Here is a 23950-nt window from a genome sequence, read left to right as displayed (position 1 = left end):
TATCCCACAGGTCACCGTGGGCCTTTGACACGGCGCAGCAACAAGGCGCTCTAATGCTGACACGCCAGTACAAAGCCCTGCAAGAAATCATCCCATTTTACTCGCTTGGTGTGAACCTTATTAATAATGTATCTTTTTTTTTTTTAATCCATGTTTGCCAGGGACCTATCATGACAGGCAGAACAACGAACTGCTTTCATACAACATCATTTTAGCTTGATGTTTAACTAACAACCTAACAATAACTAACAATGAATGTTAAGTCTTACATTCATTCTTGTCATTGTAAAGGCAATGTTTTTGAGACGGCGTTGGCACGAGATTTTGTGGCTCTACCTAATGAACTGTTCAGCATGTGTAGATCAAAACAACTAGAGCTGTCTAATTCCGTTTCCTAGGTTTGAGAATACGTCACACAACCCTTTTTCGACGCCTGTAGTGAACCTCATACCATTTTAAAGCCCAGCCTCCAGTAGTGTTTGCCTATAAAGGAGCTCAGATATCCATCCGGGTGGAGTTTGTTCTAGTCGAGAATGTTTGACTACCCAACACACCTTCGTGCGTTCAAAGTGTTCTTCCTTGTTTACCTTTGAGCCTGTGGAGAGACAAGCCAAGAGCAGACGTCTGGGCAGGACAGGTGAGGCTACGCTTTACTACATCTTTTTAACATCATTAATATCATTTTTAACTCCTTCATTTAGAATCAAACACTACCTACTATATGGCACGTGAGGCATTGAAATATTTCATGAACACAAAAAAAAATATTCTATATGTGAGATGGGTGGGAGTCAAACCTGAATGGACAACGAGGACAACTGTACCTGAAACAAAAATAATTAGATTTCCATAGTTGCAATTTTGTGTTGCATTTTAGCTCCTCGGCGATGTAGTACAGTAGTCACCCGTGCAAGGCCTGTACCTGTTTGTCCACATGCTTTTCATATTCTAAATAACTGCAGTCATTCTTTGTAAGATTGCACTTTAGCGGGAAGGAGCTCAATCTGAACCGTGGTGGTAAGGACTACAATATATTTCATCAGGCGTCTTCCAAAAGGCCGGGAACCATAAAGATAAATTTCAAGGGAGTATAGATATTTGGAGGTGACAGACGGTCCCAGCTCAGCCGCCACCCTTATAAGAATAGACAGTATGACTGGAATTCTGTCCTGCCTCATCCTCTCCTCGCTGCCGTTTTCAGCCCCAATGGCGTCAACCGTCAGCCTTCTCCCCGAGAAGTCCCTGCTGTGCTCTCTGTGTAAGGACATCTTCAGCAGTCCAGTCACCACCCCGTGCGGACACAGCTTCTGCCTGTCCTGCCTTTGCGACTACTGGATGCGACACCAGTCCAGATACTGCCCGTGCTGCCGGCGACTCTTCGCCAACAGGCCCGACCTCAGCGTCAACCATATCCTTGCCGAAATCTCGGACAGTTACAAGAAGACCAAACCACAAAAGATACCAGATGAAGAAACGGTGCGTTATTCTCTACCATCCAGTTATATGCGGCACATTAGAGTGAGAGGTGGAGTCGAACCTGGACCGGTTGCCAACCAATAAATAGGCACATTTACCGTAAACAAAACAACAAGAACGACAACAACAACAAAAACATACCAATCATACCTTCAACAAACCTAATATGAATGTTTTGGGGATGTGGGAAGAAGGCGGAATACACAGATACACTGAATGTACAGTTGACACATAAAAATCAAAGATATACAGTAAAACAACTGAAACATAAAACACTAAAATAGGTGCTCATGCCGAGTTGAAAGCCAAAGCATCTGTTCTTCCCACTCCAGAATCCTACAGAATCAAAAATCGGTCATTCTTGGTCATCATCTAGACAACGAACGCACAAATGGGCAGACAAACATAAATGCATCAATATTATTAGGATTATGATTAATAATACTATAATTTTGACATTTAAGTGTTTTCCCCTCCCCAGACTCCCAAATGATACAATCCAGACATTTTGTGTCATGTTCCAGGCAGTGGACAGCTGGCAGAAAGAAAGACAAACGAACACAAGAGTGACACTCTATTAATATTTTCCTCTTATGTTAGTGGAGTTGTTTTGCTTCCTTGCCTTTTACACTATTGCACAGGTGTCCAACTCAAGGGCCGAGGGCCAGATTTGGCATACTGCATCATTTTATGCGGCCCGCAAAAGCAGCTCAAATATGTCAACGCCCATGGTCCTTTCTATTTCTAAATTCTCATTGGTAATAAGTAAGCGATATATTCTAAACATGTTCTTGTTGCTCCTCTTGCTCTTACCCCTCATGATAGTAACTTAAACAATACAGTGATCCCTCGCTACTTCGCGCTTTGTTTATCTTTTTTTTTTTTACATGTACATGGAGTACAGTACTGTATACAGTATGTTGCTCTGTGACTCGCTGTTGTTTTGCAGCTTCTCGCGGACCGTTAAAATTTTTTTTTTACCTGTTTATGTTAATTGGACGCTGCTTCGCGGATTTTTGTTTATCGCGGGTGGTTTTGGTCCCCATTAACCGCGAGGGATTACTGTAGTTGTATCAACACTTATTCTTGACTTCTAGATATGGTTTCAGTCACAACGGCCCTCCTGGTAAACAGTAACTAAAATGTGGCCTGTGCCAAAAAATGAGTTTGACACCCCTACACTATTGGGTCAATGTTGAAACACTCCAATCATAGAACCACCGTTAGTCAGTAATATCTGAGGGAATTGCAGGTTGTAGTTTAAAGCATCTTTTGGGTATTTGTGTCATGCTTTAGGTGATCAATGTTGAGCAAATGATTCAAGAGAGGCTGCAGAAGGTAGACAGGTTGAAGACTTCTCTTGAGCTCCAAAAGGTAAGGTTGAAACTCAATCCACAATCAGTCCTACGTGACATCTCTTACTAAATGCTGAATGGTGGTTTTGTGTCAACCAAGCAGAGCTCTTACCTAAGAGAAGTGCGCGAGAGCCAAAAAGTCTTCTCAGCCCTCGTCCACGCCATGGAGAAGAGCCACAAAGCAGTGGTGGCGGCCATCGAAGAGCGCCAAAAGGAGGAACAGAAGAAAGTCCAGAACCTGGTGGAGGAGTTGGAGCAGGAGATCCGGGAACTGACAAAGGAGTCTGCCGTATCCGATTCTCTGGTTCCTGAAAAAACTAGTGATCAGCAGGATGAATTAAAAGAAGATTCCACGGTAAGTACCTTCTTCTTCCTACCATCACAGACAGAACAGTGACGTTGACCACCTGTGTGTTTCTTCCAGAATATTGTACCTCCTGGACAAGCGATCCAGTTTAAGGATTGGTCCATGGTTACCATAGAAACTGACCCATGTGTTGGGGTCACCAGGAGAGCACTGTCGGAAATGATGGCTAAGATAAAGATGGAAGTAAACAGGCTATCCAAATCCGGTCAGTTCGTAGTTGGTCTTATTTGAGCATCTTATGATGCACTACACAAATACACTGATGTATGTATTTCTTTTTAATTGGCAGAACTTAAGAGAATTCAGAGATACATTGGTGAGTCTTTTTATGCACATACAGTCGATTCGAATTTGTGTTAAATTATCAGAATAGAATACAGCAGGAGATTAAAAGTCTGCATGTTTGGATATAGAAACACATTTTCCCATAGGAAACAACGGAAGTAACCAATAGACAAGAGTAAGTCGAGACTTATCAGGCATATCAAAAGTGTATAAGCCTCAGCAGTGCTCAGTCCAAAGCAGCTTCCACAAATAATTTTTTTTTTTAATTGCAAGTGTTTTTTTTTAAATGGTAAAAGGAAATTTGATCAGAAATTCAAAGTCAAACTCAGCTGGCAGAGATTTATTTCCATATCAGTAGAACCTCGAATGAGGGTCACATCGCCGATCACATTCCAAACCTACCTGCACAAAGGTGAAAAGCATTGATATAAAGAAACCGTATGACTGACAGGGACTACGCCAAAAGTCAAAACAAAAATATGAAGAAGAAAAAAAAATCAAACGTTTACCACTTCCTTGTGCTTTAAATACATTTAGATGCAGTAAGGGACAATTGCAGGCATAAAATGCAAGGAAACCACTGCATGTATTGTAGTGCAAAGGAAAGAGCCCTGCAATAAATAATGAAAAGCAGTTTGCAGTTGCCTATCGATGCCGCAAGATGATAACAAAACACATTTTTATATCAGATGGGCCTAAGAATAGGAAAACAGTGCTGAGGCCATTTTTTCAGCAAATAGTCGTGGAAAGAAACTGAAAATCTATCAACAGGCATTATTGCAAATTCCTAATCACAAATATGCATGTGTCTCAAAGAGGCAGGTCCTGTTAGGCTAACATGTGACTTTGGCCAGTCTTTGTGTGATTGTCAGGACGTGAGCTGTGGCAGACAGCAGCACATTTTGGAGTAAAACCAAACATTTGCAGAATAACGTGTCTATAAAATCTCCATCTAGTGTATTTATTATTTCCAAACAAGCAAACTTTTGGAGGTTTCACTGTAGGCTACTTTATTATTATTTTTTGTTATCATTCTAAAATTCAGTGTTGGAAATTTCATGGTAAAAACAATCTGTTAGAAATTGAAATTCAGACAGCCCAAATATACTTCATGCTCAAGAACTTTGACCTCCCTTTGTTACAGTGGATGTCAATCTAAGCGCCAAGACGGCCCACCCCACCCTTTCAGTCTCCGATGACAGAAAACAGGTGAGGCAGAGCGACAAGCGCCACGAGGTGCCGGACCACCCCAAACGCTTCGACCGCGTGGCCAACGTCCTCGCCAAGGAGAGCTTCAGTTGCGGGAGATCCTACTGGGAGGTAGAGGTCGGCGACAAGACGGAATGGAGCTTGGGCGCGGTCCGAGAGTCCATCAACAGGAAGGGACGCTTCACCGTCTGCCCTGCCAACGGTTTCTGGACACTGAGTCTGAAAATGGGCGGGCAGTACGTCGCCAACACATCTCCGGCGAGTGCAGTAGCGTTGGAGCAGAGGCCCAGAAAGGTGGCCGTCTATGTGGATTACGCCGAAGGCCGCGTGTCTTTCTACTGCGCCGAGACGGGCATCCACATCCACACCTTCACTGACACGTTTACAGACAGCCTGCACCCGTTCTTCTGTCCCGGTCGGCTGCATGGTGGCAGAAATGCTGAGCCGCTCATCATTAGCTCCAGTTTTTGCAGCATCTGATCACACTGGAAGAGAAGGTTGTGATCCTTTTACAGTTCTGTAGTGTGGACACACTTCTCCCGAACATGTCAAGGTTGTTTTCTACACTTATCGTTCTTGAGACAAAGGAGTCCCGGGTCATTTTTGTCCTGTTTAAGGGGACTGTCAAGGGATGTTGAAAATATTACAGCCAGGCAGGAAGCACAGAAGATGCCCGAAGAGGAGGCTGGTGGATGGGATGAGGTAAGAGCTCAAGCAGAAGTGTTCTACACTTGAAAACATCAACGAAGCCAGAAGATGAGCAGACACAAGACCGCAGCAGTACTGGGACAGCGGGCGAGGGAGGTGGAGTTGTCCACAGTCAAACAGCGGCTTATTGTGCTCTTACACCAGGCACCGGGAGACACATTCATGCATTCACACAAACACACACACACGGACTTCCATGCCTGTGCCTGCTGCCACACCACTTAGGCAACATCTCGTCCCCACTTAACGCTGATCGAGGCTCAGACGCCAGCTGCCTGTTGGTGGAACCATTAAACTCCACCCATCGCACCTCGAGGGCGTCGGACCACCTGATCTGCTGAGCCACTGAGGACAGGGAGAGTCCAATTTAAGGTAAATACATTGAGGTTTTTTTTTTGTTATGTATTGTTTTTTGTTTTCAAATCATTCCCAAAATGTTTTTTGAGTGACATAAATGTCTCCTTTGCAGTTGTCTTTCTGCATAGCTTGGGTGCCCTCCGAGGGGTTCATTGTGTGCACTTGTCAATATGATCTTCACATTTTTCTTAGACATTCAAAAACTAGGCCTCATGTAGGTTGAGATATGATCATCAGTTAAGTAAAAACAGCATCAGCCTTATTTTATAGGTCGCAAAGGAAATTGTTCTGATTCCGCTTTTTCAACCAGACTTTTTACACCAGAAATATAAAAAGCCAAATGGAACGGCATCAATAGCAGTCAAGAGGCTTCTACTGATCTGGATCCAATTGAATAGACAGATCTTCTGCATAGCTCTGAATGGTCCTCTTAGAATCTATGCATTATTCACCCAAAAGAAATGGGACTCTTACCATCAATATCTATTCACATCCACAGCTAACGTTTTGAGATTGGTTCTTTTCCCCGCAAGCAATGAATCAATATTCAAAGGCTTTATATTAGCATCGTTAGACCATTTGATTCCCAGGAATGGTCGAATGTGGATACTGACTGACGTAGTTCTTACTCTGGCCCACTCCAAAACGGCTCCATGAAAGCTCGCTTGTGTTCGCCAAGCAGCTCGGATGCTTTTTCCAAGGTTAGCCGCTTAGCTCGACTCCCACAGACAACCCCCCTGTCAAAGGAGGCCTTTCTCTGTTTCTTCTCTGTTGTCATTCTTTCTCTCTTTCTCGCCACTAAACACAGACCCGGCTCCAAATAGTTATGATAACCATATGCTCGCGTAGTCTTTGCGTTGTCCATACATCCATCTATTCATTTTCTGTAGTGCTTTTCCTCATGAAGGTCACAGATGAGCTGGAGCCTGCTGTGGATATAAAATGTTTACTTGGCCTGGTTCAAATGCAGTTTTATTTATTTATTTTTTACATAAAAATACCACCAAGATAAATCATAAAACTAATTTTAAATGGGGATCAGCACATAATAATTAACCCCTGATAAAATTCAAATGTTCGAGTAGGCTTTTCCTTGTAAAAGCCTCAAGGGTTTTTTTTTGCTAACACTGACTTCCTTCCGTACCGCTTGATCCTCACTAGGGTCGCGGGGGGTGCTGGAGCCCATCCCAGCCGTCTCCGGGCAGTAGGCGGGGGACACCCTGAATCGGTTGCCAGCCAATCGCAGGGCACACATAGACGAACAACCATCCACGCTCACACTCACACCTAGGGACAATTTTAGAGTGTTCAATCAGCCTGCCATGCATATTTTTGGAATGTGGGAGGAAACCGGAGCACCCGGAGAAAACCCACGCAGGCCCGGGGAGAACATGCAAACTCCACACAGGGAGGCCGGAGCTGGAATCGAACCCGGTACCTCTGCACTGTGAAGCCGACGTGCTAACCACTGGACTACCGGGCCGCCCTAACACTGACTGTTATTTGCTATTTGGAGCTGTTCATATTTCCCTCCATGAAGTCGCCTCCACGTTGCTGCCACCTGCATGCTTCACTTTTAGTCTGATGGTCTTTTGGTGAATTATGGCCAACAGTTTCTCGCTCGGTTTCATCAGAGAATAACAAGATGGTCTGAAAACATCTAAGTAAACAATATGTGGTCCCAAATTCAAATATAATTCTATGCTCTTTACTGTCTTCCAGAGTAGAATGTGATAAAACATTTGTTTTTGGTCATTTTATGGTTTTTAGATCACCCGTCCTGGTTTAAGCCAAGTGACATCATCACCCACAGACAAAGGAATAAGCAGAGGAACACGATTGAAGGATTCCACTCAACAAGCAGGGACTTATTTCAAAACCACCGCATTCAAATAACATGGCGACGACGGGCATGCAGCTGGTAGGCCTCATTATGTCCATCCTGGGCTGGGTGGCTGGAGCGGTCGTGATCCTGGTGCCGCTGTGGCGAGTCACTGCCTTCATCGGCAACAACTTGGTGACCGCTCAAATCATCTGGGAAGGCCTATGGATGAATTGCATCGTGCAGAGTACGGGTCAGATCCAGTGTAAGGTCTACGACAGCATGCTGGCGCTGCCCAGCGACATGCAGGCTGCCCGTGGCCTCACGGTGCTCTCGGTCATGCTGTGCGCCGTGGCCCTGGCTCTAGGGGTGCTCGGCGTTAAGTGCACCAAGTGCGTGGGGGTCAACAGCCTCAAGGCGCGCATCGCCCGTATCTCGGGGGTTCTCTTTGCTGTCGCCGGCTTCCTCTTCCTGGTTCCCGTCTGTTGGACCGCCCACTCCATCATCAGGGATTTCTACGACCCACACGTGGCCGCCCCACACAAGCGCGAACTGGGCCCGGGGCTCTACATCGGCTGGGGTGCAGCAGGGTTGCTCCTGGTCGGTGGGTCTCTGCTGTATGCCGGCTCGAGTCCGCCCGGCATGCCCGGCTCGCCCACCTTCAGTAGTGGAGAAAGCAGCCCCCGTCGGGCACCGGCCTCACAGGTTAAAGGCTACGTCTAACATGGCCAACTTCAAGGTTTCCTCCCAACTGATGAAAAGCCGGTTTCACCCTCCTCTTGATATTTAATATTTTCCAGCAGGCTTAGAGAAAATTGAACTCCACCTCTGATCAAATAACCTTTTCTTCTATGTATGTCATTGTAAAATACAATAAAACAGTTGGCCTTTATTTGTGTAAATAGTTTTTCTTTTCCCGTTTTTTATTAGCATTGACACTAAAATCGAAAAGGTTTGGGCCACTTAAAAATGCCCTCGTTCTTTAATAAAAAGCAGTTTTTTTCTAATGAGGATTCTTTCATCAATCCATTTTGTATACCATTTTTCCATTCAGGCATCGCAAAGGACAATTTAAATCTTCTGTGAACCTGAGATGCATTTTTGTGGAATGTGGGAAGAAGCTGGAGTAGCCAGAGAAAACCCAGTAGCATATAACAGAAATCAAAGGCACAATCATGCAGCACTACAACTGTGAATCCAATTAATATTAAAGTTAATTGGACATTTTCATCCATCCATTATCTGAACCGCTTTATCCTCACGAGGGTCATGGGCATTCTGGAGCCTATCCCAGCCGTCTCCTGGCAGTCAACGGGGCACACCCTGAACTTGTTGGCGACCAATTGCAGGGCCCGCATAGATAAACAAACATTTGCGCTCGCAATCACACCATAGGGACAATTTACAGTGACCAATCAACCTACGATGCATGTTTTTGGAACGTGGGAGGAAACAAAAAAATATTATTTTCTTTGAAGAAAAATAAAGACATTTTGGGGTTGAATTGTAGTATATCATCACCGGTGACTGTGTGACCTGAAATCATCTGGGTGACCCCCAACTTTTGAACATACATTTGTCTTGTTCATTTCACATAAGCAGCTCAGTGGCTTTAGCCCTGGCACAGTAGAACAATAGAACAATGAGTCTATGCTTGCAGTGTCATCTCTGCCATCCTCCACCCAATACAGAAAGAACCAAAATATTCCATCTTATTTACACAATAATATATTTTGCATTTCAAACCAAAACGCTCATTTTGTATTTCCATAACAGGAGCTGGATTAATTAATACAAGACAAGTTGGTGATGCACTACGATAACAATGAGCGCTAGTGATTCGGGTGCCAGGTAGTGACTCATGCATGACCGACGTCAGCCTGGACAAAGCTGATTGAGACTCACTGTTGAGCACAGTAAAGCAGCTACTGTACAATCGAACCATATTTTAAATGACAATGGGCATTGAGGCTGGGTTGTGGTGGTGCAGATGAATAGCTGATCAAGGCAGGGTTTACATGAGAGCCACACAGAATAATTAGTGCCATACTAAATTAAGGCATATAATATGATTTCAAAGCAGTATTTTACTTTATTTTCTATACTTTTATTTTCAACCCCGCTTTTCCTGAAATTAGCCTCCAGACACCAGTTGCACCAAGTGACACCAAACTAGCAAGTTAAGTACATTTACGTTTAATTCCCAAAAGATTTTGTTTTTAACCATGTCCATTTTTTATTTAATTCTTATGTGCAGTATATTTTATTTTTCCTCATATTTAAGTTCAGTGTTAATATTCAAACTGTGCATAACGTTCAGGAATGAAACCTCTGCCTCATTGTTGATGCGCACTTATGCCTTCTACTCCACTACATTTTAATTCTGGTCGTGGTGGTGTTACTTGGAAAGCTATTTTTAGGTGCTACTTGATCTCAAAAGTTATAAAGCCATTGATCGATAAAAATCTCACTAAATAAACACCTGAAAAAAAAATCACAATTCCTGTTAGGTCTGGGGTCTCAGAAAAAGATGCATGGTGTTCTGTAGTTTATTCATTCATTCATCTTCCGAGCCGCTTGATCCTCACTAGGGTCGCGGGGGTGCTGGAGCCTATCCCAGCTGTCTTCGGGCAGTAGGCGGGGGACACCCTGAATCGGTTGCCAGCCAATCGCAGGGCACACAGAAACGAACAACCATTCGCACTCACACTCACACCTCGGGACAATTCAGAGTGTTCAATCAGCCTGCCACGCATGTTTTTGGAATGTGGGAGGAAACCAGAGCACCCGGAGAAAACCCATGCAGGCCCGGGGAGTGCATACAAACTCCACACAGGGAGGCCGGAGCTGGAATCGAACCCGGTACCTCTGCACTGTGAAGCCGATGTGCTAACCACTGGACTACCGGGCCGCCCCTGTAGTTTATTGTTTGTTTATATTTCAGTCGTAGGCACTCTTTGGCTCATATCGCTGTGTTCTGGATATCCGCTAGAGGGCGCGGCCCCGTTCAGCAGGCTGACGTTTGTTCACCGGAAGTGAGAAGTGGGAACCAGTGCACAGCTGTGCGTTGTGTTCCGTGGCTATTTGACGCTAGCGGTTAGCCACTTCGCTAAAAAGGTGAACATAACAGCGGACGCCGAGTGGGGAAAACATACACACCTCGACAGCGACTTGAAGACTTTCGGTCAACAATGGGGAAAGGCGGAGGTACATTCGAGAGGCTTCTGGGTAAGTCGCCGAGATAATCGGTCATGTTACTTGTCGCCTCGCTGTTGTTAAACTGCGGTGTTTTTCCAAAAGTGCGTTGTTACGAGCAAGGGCTGTGGCGCTGAGGCCAAGCTAATTATAGCCTGCTGCTAACAAAATTGGCCGCCGATGACTAAGGGCCAGGTTAGCTCGCTAATATTCACAACAGGCGATACCGTCCAGGAATGTGTAAATTACTGTTCGACAAGAATGTTGCCATCTCTTTTATTAACGTCAGTTGTGCGAGCAACAAGCTAAACAGCCAGCCATTTTTTAACCGAGCACCTGAACATACACATCATTCGCATCCTTTTGAAAATAAAGCAACGTCAACATGACGACCAAGCTGTGAACAATATCATTTGTTAAATCGTAACACTTGTGTTGCATGTACAGACTTTAGCCTGAGCCTTGTGTTCAGCAAACGGCGTTACAACGACTTTAAATAACTTGAATATTTTTGTTAACTGAATTCCTCTTTCATCATCAGTCTTCTTCTGGATCTGATTGTCCAGCAATACAGTGCTTCACAATCTCCACCTAAAACAATACTTGGCTCCCCAAGTGCCACCATTCTGATCAAAATGAAAATCGCATTTTCGTATGTTTAGTAGGTATAAGTGTTCATCAAATGCAAGTCTGGGCAATAATTCAGTATGAATATATCCTGCGGTAGACACTTGATCAATGTGACTAGATGTTATGCTCAAAATAATATTGATTACAAAAAAAAACCCCAACGCCTTTCTATAGCAACACCCAAGTTGGGACACGGTCACAATGTACCTAAGAACAAACAGAGCACAAAAACACGTTTTAATTGCACAACAACTGTTTTTCTGAACCTTGTCTGCTGAGCCAACAAAGACATTCACGCAAGCACAATTCAAGGATTAATATGTTAAAGTAAAGCTAGCTAAATTCACCCTTCTTTCTTTGGGTCCTTATTTTAAATATAAAAACAAAAACAATAATTATTAATGGTGACATATGACTACTTTCCAGATAAGGCCACTAGTCAGCTACTGCTAGAGACCGACTGGGAATCCATCCTGCAGATCTGCGATCTCATTCGACAAGGAGACACTCAGTGAGTCACTCGAACTGTCTCGAATTATTGTCATCTTCAGTGTTTTTTTTTCTCCAATGAATTTGTTTCTTTCCCATCAGGGCGAAATATGCAATTGGTGCTATAAAGAAAAAGCTGAATGACAAAAATCCACATGTGGCCCTCTATGCACTTGAGGTAAGATGCTTGTGTTAAATGAGTATTGCAGCGTTATGTTTTAATACATCAAGTTATGTTACTGGCAATGGCATAACAGTGACTTCCTCTTCAGGTCCTTGAGTCTGTGGTTAAAAACTGTGGGCAGACCATTCACGATGAGGTGGCAAGTAAACAAACCATGGAAGAGCTGAAGGACCTAATCAAGGTGATATATAATTCCAGAATATAAAACGTGTCCATGGATTTGAATTGCCATTAGATGTGTGTGAGCGTGACCCCCTTTCTTTCTGAAGCCGAGCTCAAAACTCCTCCTAACTTGGAAACATCTCAGTGTAAGATGGCAAATATTTGATGTACTGCTATTGTCGTCACATGACCTAGCATATTTACATTAGCCTACGCGTATATAAACAGCTCGGCGCATTACCGTAAAATGACAATGTCATCACTATAAGTAACCACAGCATCATAAACCTTCATGCAAGTAATAAAGACAGCAGTGTGACAGCACTTCATACAACTAAAATAAAGCAGAAGTCGTCAGCTTTTGAAACCACGACACGTAAAATATACGGTAGAAATCATATGATATTTGTGTTTGTCATTTTTGTGCTGGTCAGCAAAATGTTATTTGCCCTTGTGGAGGGGATTTCACTAATATTTGTCATCTCTGGATTTGTTTGGTATGCTTTTGTGGTTATGGGCTTGAAATTGTTTGCCAAATGGATTGTATTGCATATTTTTTTACTGAGCAGATGGCCGTTTTAGTGCTGATCCATTGTGCTTAAATGTTTGGGGTTTTTTTTTTCAAATGTAATTTTCCTTTCACCAGAAACAGACGGAGCCAAATGTACGTAACAAAATCCTTTACTTGATCCAAGCCTGGGCCCACGCCTTCCGCAATGAGCCCAAATACAAAGTGGTGCAAGACACCTATCAGATCATGAAAGTGGAAGGCAAGTGTTTGTCCCTCTGTTATTTCAACCACTTAATGTTGAGTCAAAAATGACGTCAGTTCATTCTCTGATGTCTTTCTCAGCATTGTAGCAAGCAGGTCATGTGGCTATCACAATGGAATATTGGCTTTTGATTCATGTGTAATGAGCGTTTTCATTCACAGGTCATGTGTTCCCTGAGTTTAAGGAGAGTGATGCAATGTTTGCAGCAGAACGAGTAAGATGCAATTTCGTTTGGGTTATATTTATGACACAGTGTATACTGCACTGTACAAAAGTAAAATGGGTTACAAACATGCCCATAGCCCGACTCCAAACTATTAAGTTAAAGTGCCACTGTAGGCATTCTTGCTATTGTAAAAGAGGGCACAAAGCTCCATGTTGTGTTATGCTTCTATATCAGATGTAACATGCTGCATCTGTCTTTTTGTTCATTCAGGCCCCAGACTGGGTTGATGCGGAGGAATGCCACCGGTGCAGAGTCCAGTTTGGAGTGATGACAAGAAAGGTAGGCGGAGTGTGCTTGTAAACCGGACATGTGGACTTCCCCACAGTCTTTTCAGTCGCCACATGTGATCAGAGCAATATTTTTATGGCCCACGTGCATAGCCTGACCCAGATTGCGTTGCCGTTTCCTTTTCAAAGCACCACTGTCGAGCGTGCGGGCAGATCTTTTGCGGCAAGTGTTCCTCAAAGTATTCCACCATCCCCAAGTTTGGAATAGAGAAGGAGGTCCGTGTGTGTGAGCCCTGCTTTGAGCAGCTGAACAAGTGAGTAGCTGGATTACTTGAATGTTCTTTTGTACATATTGTCGCTGTCCTGTGAAAAATGCGCATGGTCATTTTGTTTATGGTAATGGGATCTCCCCGTTTCGGACATCCCATTAACGGAAACTACAATGATATAGTACACACCAATGATATAGTATTTACTGTAATGATGACTTCTGTGCTGCGTTGGTGTAGCTGGACTACTGTGCATTCAGATCTCAGGTTAAACCGGTAAACCCTCGTGTATTGGATTTTTCTTTGGCTATTTGAATATTTCAGCATGATAAACTTGCAGGCCTCAACAAAAAAAAGGTCAGCTGAACAAATCTAAATTGATCTATTCCAGAAGCTGTCTCAAAAGGCAGTTGTAGTTGCTGTCAGAGAGCTTATTCACCTGGATATGACATGTTTATAGTTGTGTGTGTGTGTGTCAGAGAAAAAGAGCCTGTTTTGTTTTAAAATACAAATTTTGCCATAGAGCAACAACACTTGAGAATAAAATAAAATAAGTCTTTATTATTCCTACAGTACGGCAAAGGCAGGAAATTGACATAACTCGATTTACTGTGTGTACCCCAAGGTTTTCAGATCAGGGCCACTGAGCTAGTAAAAATGTTAGTCTGGCGCTCTGAAGTTTGATTTTTATTGCCTATTTTACAAGATTTTATTGCATGGTGTTTGTGTGTGTCGTGTGAGCTGTTGTTCGACAAAACTTTGGATGATGTTGCCATTGTCATGCATATTCTGTATTCATTCTTAAGATTGTTTGTCCTCCCCCAACCCTTTCCCCTCACCAGCCACCCTTCCTCTCCTTCACTTAGGAAAGCCGAGCTCAAACCGGCATCTACCAGTGCTGCCGAATTGCCTCCAGAGTATCTCACCAGCCCGCTCTCCCAGCAGTCACAAGTAAATGCTCATAGTCGATGAATGCGTAGAGTTCGCCGTAAACAGCAAATGTGCGGCACACAAGTGAATTTGTACTGCTTGATGGCTAGAATCTAAGCTTTATTTATTCATTGTCCAGATGCCTCCAAAAAGAGACGAGGCGGCGCTGCAGGAGGAGGAAGAGCTACAGCTGGCCATCGCTCTCTCCCAAAGTGAGGCAGAGGAAAAAGAGCGAATGGTAGGACACATGACCACACAAGAATTTGAAGTTTCCTCTGCCTGATTATTGAGAAATGTTTAAAAAGGGCCAAATGTACACTTGCAGAAGAACTCGTACTCCGTGTATCCAAAGACAGACCCCACCCCAGTCACCTCCTCAGCACCCCCAGTCAGCACCCTCTACACGTCCCCTGTGGTAAGATGCACGCCGATGTCTTTCATCATCGTCATCATCATCATTGTGATGCATTTGTTGACTGACTTCCTACATTGTAGAATTCATCTGCTCCGTCAGCCGAAGAAGTTGACCCCGAGGTAAGTTACACATTTTAATCCTATTTTTATTTTGATATTGCCATTTTGTATATATTTGTCTTGCTTTAGGTCAGGAGCAAAAATGTAACTCACAAATGTATTTTGAGCCTTAATGAGCCAAAGCAGTGTTCCCATGGATTCTTAAAAATTGTTAAAAGTATGGATGGCGAGTACCGCTATCAGGTATCGATATAAAACGAATACCGGCTTTACTTTAAGGCAGTGCTTCTCAATTATTTTCTGTCAATTCAGGAGCGCAATATGAAGTAAAAAGTTTAACCTGCAAAAAAATATATATAAAATCATTCATGCTGCTTTTTTTTCTTTTTTAAATCAAAGATGATGCTTGGATTAATGGCTACAAGTAGCAGTCACCAAGCGGGATGATTGTTGGCAATATTTGGCACGTTTTCGCTGAAAAAAACGCAAGCAGTTTATCAGCGTGATTGGGGTGTAATGTCTTTAAATGACACCTTAATCTATTTGGCTTCATGTTGTCCACTGCCAACATTTTTAGACACAGTAGGTACACCGGTCTTTCCTCGTCTACCACCGTAGTCACAGTGAGGCCAAGCGTGACATACGCTTCGTCATATTTCCTCGTCTTAGCTTTCAGGAGACCTTCTCTTTTCTCCGTTTCTCTCCACCCGTCGACTTCATGTCTGCACTACATACTCATGCTGTGTGCAAACCGCGCATGCTCAGTGCAAACAAAACTGAGTGAATGCTCCCTGCGCATACTCTGCCAATGAGCGTCGCTGCCCCCAATGTAGTGGAGCTGCACGTGCACTTTATTGTAGGACAGTAAAAAAATCTAAATAAAAAAGCATGTTCCCCGAGATCAAAAGGGCCCCCTCCGACCGTGCCTCGCGCCCCCCAGGGGGGCGTGCCCCGCTATTTGAGAAGCTGCTTTATGGTAACGTACAGGCTGCTGATACCAGGCACGATACTCAAGGTCCTAAAAAATCTGACATGAAGTAAGTCCTCCTTGGCAATAGTTGGCGCTATAGTGTGGCAATTTGACACATTGGCAAATCATCATCTCATCGAAAGAAAAGGTCTTTGTTCACAAATAGTTGACATTGCGTTGAATGACATTATATATATCAAAAGTACAAGAGTTATCAGTTCTCAAAGATGAGTGACTGGTATTAATATAAAAATGTTATCTCATAGGGAGGACTTTATGATTGTAAATACAGTAGTCTCAAATATCAAGATAGTTAACATTCTTTAAAAAAAAAAAAGCTAATTTAGACGAGACGAGATTGCACATTTGGAAAATTTTGAAGTTGGTCATGAATTCAATTTCAATGGAATTTAAAAAAAAAGTTGAAATTAACTTTTAACTAAGCTTTAGGAACAATGTGTATAGGAGAAGCAGTCAAAACACGTAAATAAAAAAGTTAAACACTCACGAGGAGCAGGCACTTAACAGGGAGACTAACAACGTAAGGAAATGCCTAACCGGGACTGGAGTCAGAGCTCCTGATGTCACTAACTAGGCCTAACCCTTGAAACTAACAACAAACGCACACTACTATGACCGAATTCTAGTTAATAAAAGCAATTTATTTCTTAACATTATCTTTTATGTATTCGTGTTTTAAAATACTGTACATGCGTCATACATTCTCTGACGCTTACTGTGTGGCCTCGTTTTAGCTGGCCCGTTACCTAAACAGAACGTACTGGGAGAAGAAGCAGGAGGAGGCCCGCAAGAGTCCCACGCCCTCGGCCCCAGCTCCCGTGTCACTGGCCGAACCGCCGCCACCAGTCAGCGTTCCTGTGAGCGTTCCCCTCAGCGCGCCAGCCAACCAACCCGTGGAAGCTCATGTGGCTGTGCAGCCCGTCAGCATTGTAGAGGTATGCTCAGGTCTTTGGCTGGGACAGGTTACAGCAGTGCCCCCAACTTCCCACAAATAAAAACCAAGTACTCATAATTTGGGATGGCACTGTGGTCGACTGCTTAGCATGGCCACCTCACACTGAAGAGGTCTGAGGTTTGATTCAGCCTTACTGTGTGGAGTTGGCATGTAACCCCCCACCATGCACACACACACACACACACACACACACACACACACGCACACACACCTTTCCCACTCACCACAAAAAAAGATGACATTGTTAATTTTTCAAACATATTGAATATTACTGTTGAGGTATTTGCTGTCCCTTTGAAAATGATGAAACCACAATGTTACACTACTGCAATCTGCAAACACAATCAAAAATAAAATAAATGTTTAGTTTCTTTCTGTGTTGATCATAAGTTTCAAATGGTGCCTTGTGTGTAGAATTTTCAAGAAAACAATTCATTAAATCCATTTTATAGTAAGGTGGCCACAAAGCAAAATGCGGAAGATATGAAGCTCTGCCAATGCATGTCCAGACACACTGTATCTAATTGGCTGACTTGACTGATGTGACATGGAATTTGCCTTCCCCAATGTGGCATTCTCCAGCAACAGTACCAGAACGGCGAGTCGGAGGAGAACCACGAGCAGTTCCTGAAGGCCCTGCAGAACGCCGTGACTACCTTCCTGAACCGAATGAAGAGCAACCACATGCGCGGGCGCAGCATCACCAACGACAGCGCCGTCCTGTCCCTCTTCCAGTCCATCAACAACATGCACCCGCAGCTCCTGGACATCCTCAACCAGCTTGATGAAAAACGACGTGAGTGATAGTGTTTTGTTTGTTTGTTTATTTTTTCTTCCTGTGCCTTGTTCTTGTCTTAAATTATATGCTGTGCTGGCAGTGTACTACGAAGGGCTGCAAGACAAGCTGGCTCAGGTGCGCGATGCTCGGGCGGCCCTCAACGCGCTTCGGGACGAGCATAGGGAGAAACTGCGCCGTGCCGCAGAGGAGGCAGAGAGGCAAAGGCAGATACAGCTGGCGCAAAAACTGGAGATCATGCGGCAGAAGAAGCAGGTACTGGAGCTCATCATACATTGGGACACTGAGACAGTGGATTTGAAACAGCATGGGGTACAAGTATAGACTTAAAGCTTCTATGCAAAGTGCCTCCATGGTCAGGAGCTCAAAAGTATCTGAACAATTCACACAAGTATAAATCTCCCAACTGCACTCAAAAAACTTGGTGAATTAGGGGCATCTTCATGCATTTCAAAGTTCTGGAACGTTATTGATTTGAGTCATTCAATTCAAAATGTACACTGATATATTTTCTAGATTATACAGAGTGAAATTTGATATGATGACAGTTTAGCTTACAACCACAGACAACATAAAATTGCCCTCCCAAGACATTTGACTGTTCCCCCACCAATCCTTAAAATCTACCCTGTTTAATTGATCTGAAAATTGTGACTGTCACTTTTTTTTCTTTGAACTCCTGATAAAACTTTTTCTATAATGTTCTTGTTTGGTAAAATGGACCGCCAAATTTTTATGTATATTTTTCAAGGTACTTCGTAATCGTGTTTTAAACAAGCAAGTTATTACAAAAAGCATTTTAACTTAGTGCAACACAAAATTACAACTAATCATTGTTCATTGAAAGTCTCTATATATTCAACTTATCTATAAATTAATGTCATTTAAAAGTGGGTTGATACTATGCCGTATTCAAATATGACATCAGCAAAGACTCTCTTGGGAGGAAGACCAGAATTTTTTGACATCCACAGGCTCCGCACTTTGGACTTATGTTCTGTTATTCGGAATGACTGTTTTAGATCACTTGTCCATATCATTTTGACCACTTGGTAACGGGAATTATTTTTCTGAAACCTCATAACTCAACTCAGTGCCGTCGTTTTCAGACCCTCCTGTACCCCATATGGGGAAAAAGTTATAAATACATACTGTACCTCGGTTTTGAATGTCTGTCTGGACAAAATTGGAAAAAGTATTTGGGAATGAATGAGTTGAATTCCGGGGGAAATTAACCTACTAATATGGACGCGCATGATGTAAAGCTGTCCCTGCTCTAACAAGTGTTTTGTTTGTGGTTTTGTAGGAGTATTTGGAGATGCAGCGGCAGCTGTCCATCCAGCGCCTGCAGGAGCAGGAGAAGGAGCGCCAGATGCGTCTGGAGCAGCAGAAGCACACCATTCAGATGAGAGCTCAGATGCCCGCCTTCTCTCTGCCCTATGCACAGGTGCGCACACGCACACAGACACATTCATATTCCTCAGTGCCTGTTCAGACCCTCACTGTCAAGAAAGTCATTTCACTTTGTGGTCATGAAAAGTCTCAACTCACATGTGTGCAATTTTCCAAATAAAAGGCCAAACGCCTTTGCTTCATGCTGTTCGTCATTCCCAGTTGAAGTTGACTGACACGTGAATCAAAGAGTATTAAAGGTCTTCTATCTGATCACCAAATTGTTCAATTTAACCATCTAATTTAATCAAACGAAAATCTAAACATCTCCGTGATCCTTCGACAGATGCAGTCTTTGCCCCCAAACGTAGCAGGTGGGGTGGTGTACCAGCCTGGTGGGCCGCCCGCCTACCCGGGCACCTTCAGTCCAGCTAACTCAGTGGAAGGTTCCCCTCTGCACAACCTCTACATGAACCAGCCGGGCCAAGGCGCGCCACCACAGTACCAGGCCATGCCACCTGCTGCCACAGGTAAGTCATGGTCTCACTTTTCACCTCCACTTGAGTAGTTTCTGCCCAAATTGTTGATTGATCTATTTTTAATTTCCCTTTCTCTTTCTTGCTTGTCTAGATCCCAGTATGGTGAATGCATACATGTATCAGCCTGCTGCCACGAACGGTCAGCCAGCTCCTCCTCCTGGTCAGGGTCCGCCCGCCACTAGTACACCCTACTCCAACTACCAGCCCACACCCACGCAAGGCTACCAGGTCTGCCTCTGCTACCTAAGAGTCCAAAATAAAGCTTGTTTGATTTGAAATCAAGATAAACATATTTTAGTCATGATTTGGAACAAACATGGGACAAATACAAAGTTTGCTTCCCCCTCTCCCCTGCACAGAATGTGGTGTCGCAGGCCACCCCCACCAACGGCATGGGCTACATGGGCTACCCGCCCTACAGCATGCAGAACATGATTTCAGCACTTCCGGGCCAAGACCCCAATATGGCCGTCCAACAACAGTATATGTCTGGCCAGCAGCCCATGTACCAACAGGTTAGTTATTTCTGACCATTGTTTAAAACGCACACAAACACGCACACGCGCACACACACAATGTCTGGTTTACCTTTTTGGCCTGCCTGCTCTAGGTGGCTCCCCCTAGTGGCCCTCAACAGGCACCTCAACCGCCACCACAGCAGCAACAGCAGCAGCAGCAGCAGCCGCCCCAACAGCAGCAGCAGCAGCATCAGCACCATCCCCAGGTGGTCCCCGGCAATGCGGAGGCGCAGCTCATCTCGTTCGACTGAAAGCTGCTCCTGCTTGCTTGTTATCACGCGTCTCACACACTACTACCCCAAACACACCCCTCTCCTCATGGGTTATGTCTCCACCACACTGTCACGTCGTGGCGGTGTGAAATGTTGTGATGCTCCCTTTACGTAAGTCTGGAAGTGGGTGGGCTAACGCGCATCTTATCTGTTCCTTGTATTTCCTCCTTCATAAATAGTCTCTTAAAAATGGAATAAGAAAATACTAATTACCAGGCGAAAAAATACTTTTAAGTGTCAAGCATGTTGATTTTGTTTTTCTTTTTTAAATTGTATTGCAGAGTGGAGCCTCTCTTGAGTACTGATTTTTTTTGACTGAGTTGGTTAAATGGGTTTGTCTGTAAGCAGAGGAAGCACAGTGAGAGGCTCGGAATGAACAGCACTAACTCATCAGCACGATCACAGCTTAACATTCCGCTTGTTGGTTCCATCTTCTCCTTCCACACAAACTGTCTACCTTTGTTTTGGCATTCCCTTGTCATTATTGTTTGCAATTTTTAAAAACGGATAGGCAAAGATACATGGTTGAACCCAAGAAGGGATAGCGCAAGTACAAAGCGATCATTTATTTCATTCGCATCATAGCTCTCATACTGCAAGTATCTGCTAAAATGCATTCTTTCCGTGTGCGGGGAGAGCGACTCGAAACACATTTGCTCCGCATGTAATCCATTGCCGGTCACCAATCAGCTCTTTTTGTGACGTTGTGATTCTTCTTTCCTCCATCAAGGCCATCTGTCTGGCTCACAAGTAATTTTAAATTTATATTTAATAAATATCTTCTTATTGTCCACTTGCTTGATTGCTTTTTTTCTGTCGTTGTGCTAGAGAACAAAACACATGGGTCATGATCTCTTTATTTCTGGTCAATCAAGGATACATTGACCCACATGGTTATATTTTTCTGAAGATGAGACATTTGTAGCATTCTTCCATATCCACCTGTATGACGAATAGAATAATGGTATTTGTCAACATTTTCCACAAAAATGTGGTTAAATGTGACTCACCATCCTCTCCATACGCATCCCATTTTCATAGGCCAACTGTCGGAGCACATCCACGTCTGGAAGTCCCCACTCGGGATTCCTGAGGGACAGGACATGACGTTGTCAATGTTGAATGAAGTTGTTTTAGGTTGCGCGGGACTAATGACACCCTTCAAATTAGAAGCGAGGATGTACACTTTTGTCTGGAACATAAATGTTAGTTTATATTTTTGTTGAGTAGAATCAATTTACATCTTGGATATAATCACATGATACAAAAGTGATATCTCAAATCCATTTTCTATACCACGTGTCCTATAAAGCTTTTTATTTGAAATTCACTAATGCATGCAAAATCATGAGTTCTATTTCACCACTGAATTAATCATAAAAAAAACAATAGGTATTTTTTTAAAAAAGCTAATATATTTTTAATGCATGGTGTCTGTTGGAACAATAACTGAAGTCACCACCAAATAAAAGAAAACATTGAGTACATTAATAAATGTGCATTTTTAATGTCACAGTGAATTAATACAAAGTCTGAAACTATTTCATCATTAATTCAATGCATAGTTTAAATAGGACGGAATGATTATGAAGTCAGAATATTTCTTCCTCTTCCAAATATTTTTAATGTATTTCAACTTGTCCTACAAAAACAGTATACTGAATGAATTACGATACACACCAAGTTGCTCTCTTCCCTGCATCAATATGCAAATAAGATGGAACAAGGCACAACTAAGCTTACACTTTGCGCAGCTCTTCATGAAGGAGTTCGTTGCATCGTGGCGTAATAGTGCCGTTAATAGCGTACGCCTGGAAAATGAAGTGCAACAAAAGTCAATTTCGATTTAAAACCTGCTTTTAGAAGTGTGATACATACCCCGTATGTCACCAACAGGCCATTGTGTTTGATGATCTGACCTGCCCCGTTGAAAACACCCTTTGTTTAAAAAAAACAAAAACACTAAGTTTAAACCTGTTGGAAATGTAAACATGTAGGTCATCAGATGCAACAATGGGGAAATTTTTGAATTGTCAAGTCAACTTTCCAAACTTCAGCCCAAAAGATGTCATGATTCGGTTTGGGACCAACAGGTGGCACTGTGGGGCTCCCCCTGCAGCTGCACACCTGTTGGTCATTAGGTAATTAGATCTATAAAAGGACTCCCGCCCGAACACTCATTGTCGGGTCATTGTTGCTGTTCCTTTGCCGCTGTCATGTTTGTTTGTTTTGTCATGTTTAGGTCATGTTTCTGTTGCTATTGTTTTTGAGCTTCTGCTGTGGTTTTTGTTTGATACTTTGGATTCGTTTTGTTGTTAGCCTAACAAAGTTAGGACTTTGTTTTGAATTTAGTTTTCTCTGTTTTAATACAATTTGTCAAGTACACCCAGTTCCTCCCTCTTGCCAGCTTTTTGGGGTCCACCACGCAAATGTGGCAAAAGAGATTAACCCAATGTGCATTTTTGGAACTTGTGAGTTACTTGAAGCTGCACTAGGTGTAAATTGTATTGCTTGGGCCTACCTGTGCTGTCTTGAAGGGGCTGTACTGGAGTAGGTTGATAGCAACAATGACATCACAGGAACCGCGACAGACCCCCGCCCACTTCTCCCATGGCTCACTGGCATCCAGGTGCACAGGTGGCAGCACTGTCGTCACGTTGGTTGCGGCGATGTATGCCTTGATGCTGTCGTGGTGGTATACGTCACATGTTAGCAGCACACAAAATACAAACAGGTGTTGAAACACTCAACGGTTAGCTGCGCATAATGTATGTCAAAAACCACCACTGGAGTTGGGCATGTTGTCATACCTCTGCCGAGCCTCCTCTTGGATGTCGGACGGCTGCCAGGTGACGAAGGGCATCTTCTGGGCGAAGCGGATGACATGCTGCCCGGTTCCGGATCCCAGCTCCAAGGCGAAGAGCTGCCGGTGTGATTGTTCCTCCAGCGCCTCCTGAAGCAACGAGCACACTTCCTCCCAGTTCCTCTCCGCCTGAGGAGACAGCAGCATGGTATGCGGGAGGGATGGCACCCACGAGAACCCCCTCAGGTGTCTTCTGCTGGGTTCGACCTTTGGTATAATTCCTAATTATAGCCAGATCAGGAATTATAATAATGGAGGGTGTGCCATGTTGACCGAGGTGAGAAGTGGTTGATGGCAGATGGGTAGCAGATTACCCGTTTAAGAGGATTGACACCCTTTGTATGCCTTGCGATTGGCTCGCAACCGATTCAGGGTGTCCCCCGCCAACTGCCCAAAGTCAGCTGGAATAGGCTCCAGCACCCCCCGCGACCCTAGTGAGGACAAAGCGGTTCGGGAGATGAATGAATGAACGATTCCCTTTGTACC

The 23950-nt window shown here is 43.7% G+C and overlaps 4 protein-coding genes across 6 annotated transcripts; 3 read left to right on the top strand and 1 right to left on the bottom strand.

Annotated features, from left to right (window-relative positions):
- The first annotated feature begins 11 nt into the window (after positions 1–11).
- On the top strand, positions 12–5364 carry btr02 (bloodthirsty-related gene family, member 2). Its single transcript, XM_052049541.1, has 7 exons — positions 12–637; positions 1202–1476; positions 2773–2850; positions 2935–3186; positions 3256–3403; positions 3488–3514; positions 4628–5364. The coding sequence occupies exons 2-7, from the start codon at positions 1207–1209 to the stop codon at positions 5170–5172; spliced, it is 1320 nt and encodes a 439-aa protein (XP_051905501.1). The 5' UTR covers positions 12–637; positions 1202–1206; the 3' UTR covers positions 5173–5364.
- Positions 5210–8471, top strand: cldnk (claudin k). Its single transcript, XM_052049562.1, has 2 exons — positions 5210–5772; positions 7528–8471. Exon 2 carries the CDS (start codon positions 7655–7657, stop codon positions 8300–8302), a length of 648 nt encoding a protein of 215 aa, XP_051905522.1. The 5' UTR covers positions 5210–5772; positions 7528–7654; the 3' UTR covers positions 8303–8471.
- Positions 8472–10606: 2135 nt separating this feature from the next.
- On the top strand, positions 10607–21394 carry hgs (hepatocyte growth factor-regulated tyrosine kinase substrate). 2 transcript variants are annotated; one of them, XM_052049523.1, is made up of 20 exons: positions 10607–10807; positions 11831–11915; positions 11996–12071; positions 12166–12258; positions 12892–13009; positions 13174–13226; positions 13449–13517; positions 13655–13779; positions 14577–14685; positions 14804–14902; positions 14990–15079; positions 15160–15198; positions 16864–17064; positions 17667–17880; positions 17963–18135; positions 19187–19327; positions 19619–19802; positions 19903–20039; positions 20171–20326; positions 20422–21394. In XM_052049523.1, exons 1-20 carry the CDS (start codon positions 10771–10773, stop codon positions 20578–20580), a joined length of 2358 nt encoding a protein of 785 aa, XP_051905483.1. In that variant the 5' UTR covers positions 10607–10770; the 3' UTR covers positions 20581–21394. The 2 variants fall into 2 exon arrangements, with proteins under 2 accessions (XP_051905483.1, XP_051905482.1); XM_052049522.1 differs by having other exon boundaries at positions 12886–13009.
- On the bottom strand, positions 21390–23800 carry zgc:103625 (methyltransferase-like 26 B). Of its 2 annotated transcripts, XM_052049565.1 has the most exons (7): positions 23779–23800; positions 23412–23671; positions 23123–23285; positions 22480–22539; positions 22345–22412; positions 21612–21690; positions 21390–21543 (listed from the first exon to the last, which is right to left on the bottom strand). In XM_052049565.1, the coding sequence occupies exons 2-7, from the start codon at positions 23609–23611 to the stop codon at positions 21496–21498; spliced, it is 618 nt and encodes a 205-aa protein (XP_051905525.1). In that variant the 5' UTR covers positions 23612–23671; positions 23779–23800; the 3' UTR covers positions 21390–21495. The 2 variants fall into 2 exon arrangements, with proteins under 2 accessions (XP_051905525.1, XP_051905524.1); XM_052049564.1 differs by having other exon boundaries at positions 23412–23800.
- Positions 23801–23950: the final 150 nt, after the last annotated feature.

The sequence above is a fragment of the Hippocampus zosterae genome, chromosome 17 (genome assembly GCF_025434085.1).
Source record: "Hippocampus zosterae strain Florida chromosome 17, ASM2543408v3, whole genome shotgun sequence".
Classification (NCBI taxonomy): domain Eukaryota; kingdom Metazoa; phylum Chordata; class Actinopteri; order Syngnathiformes; family Syngnathidae; genus Hippocampus; species Hippocampus zosterae.
The sequence above is the reverse complement of the archived record's forward strand: the minus strand, read 5'-3'. Positions and strand labels throughout refer to the sequence as shown.

Excerpts from the sequence above, each read along its gene's own strand:
- btr02 (XM_052049541.1), top strand. The coding sequence starts at position 1,207 with ATGGCGTCAACCGTCAGCCTTCTCCCCGAGAAGTCCCTGCTGTGCTCT. Across the intron at positions 3,404-3,487 it reads AAACAGGCTATCCAAATCCG|AACTTAAGAGAATTCAGAGA; the intron begins GTCAGTTCGTAG and ends TTTAATTGGCAG. Across the intron at positions 3,515-4,627 it reads GAGAATTCAGAGATACATTG|TGGATGTCAATCTAAGCGCC; the intron begins GTGAGTCTTTTT and ends CCTTTGTTACAG.
- cldnk (XM_052049562.1), top strand. The coding sequence starts at position 7,655 with ATGGCGACGACGGGCATGCAGCTGGTAGGCCTCATTATGTCCATCCTG.
- hgs (XM_052049522.1), top strand. The coding sequence starts at position 10,771 with ATGGGGAAAGGCGGAGGTACATTCGAGAGGCTTCTGG. Across the intron at positions 10,808-11,830 it reads TACATTCGAGAGGCTTCTGG|ATAAGGCCACTAGTCAGCTA; the intron begins GTAAGTCGCCGA and ends ACTACTTTCCAG. Across the intron at positions 17,881-17,962 it reads CCAGCTTGATGAAAAACGAC|TGTACTACGAAGGGCTGCAA; the intron begins GTGAGTGATAGT and ends CTGTGCTGGCAG.
- zgc:103625 (XM_052049564.1), bottom strand. The coding sequence starts at position 23,611 with ATGCTGCTGTCTCCTCAGGCGGAGAGGAACTGGGAGGAAGTGTGCTCG. Across the intron at positions 22,413-22,479 it reads GCCTGTTGGTGACATACGGG|GCGTACGCTATTAACGGCAC; the intron begins GTATGTATCACA and ends TTCATTTTCCAG. Across the intron at positions 21,691-22,344 it reads CATGAAGAGCTGCGCAAAGT|GAATCCCGAGTGGGGACTTC; the intron begins GTAAGCTTAGTT and ends CCTGTCCCTCAG.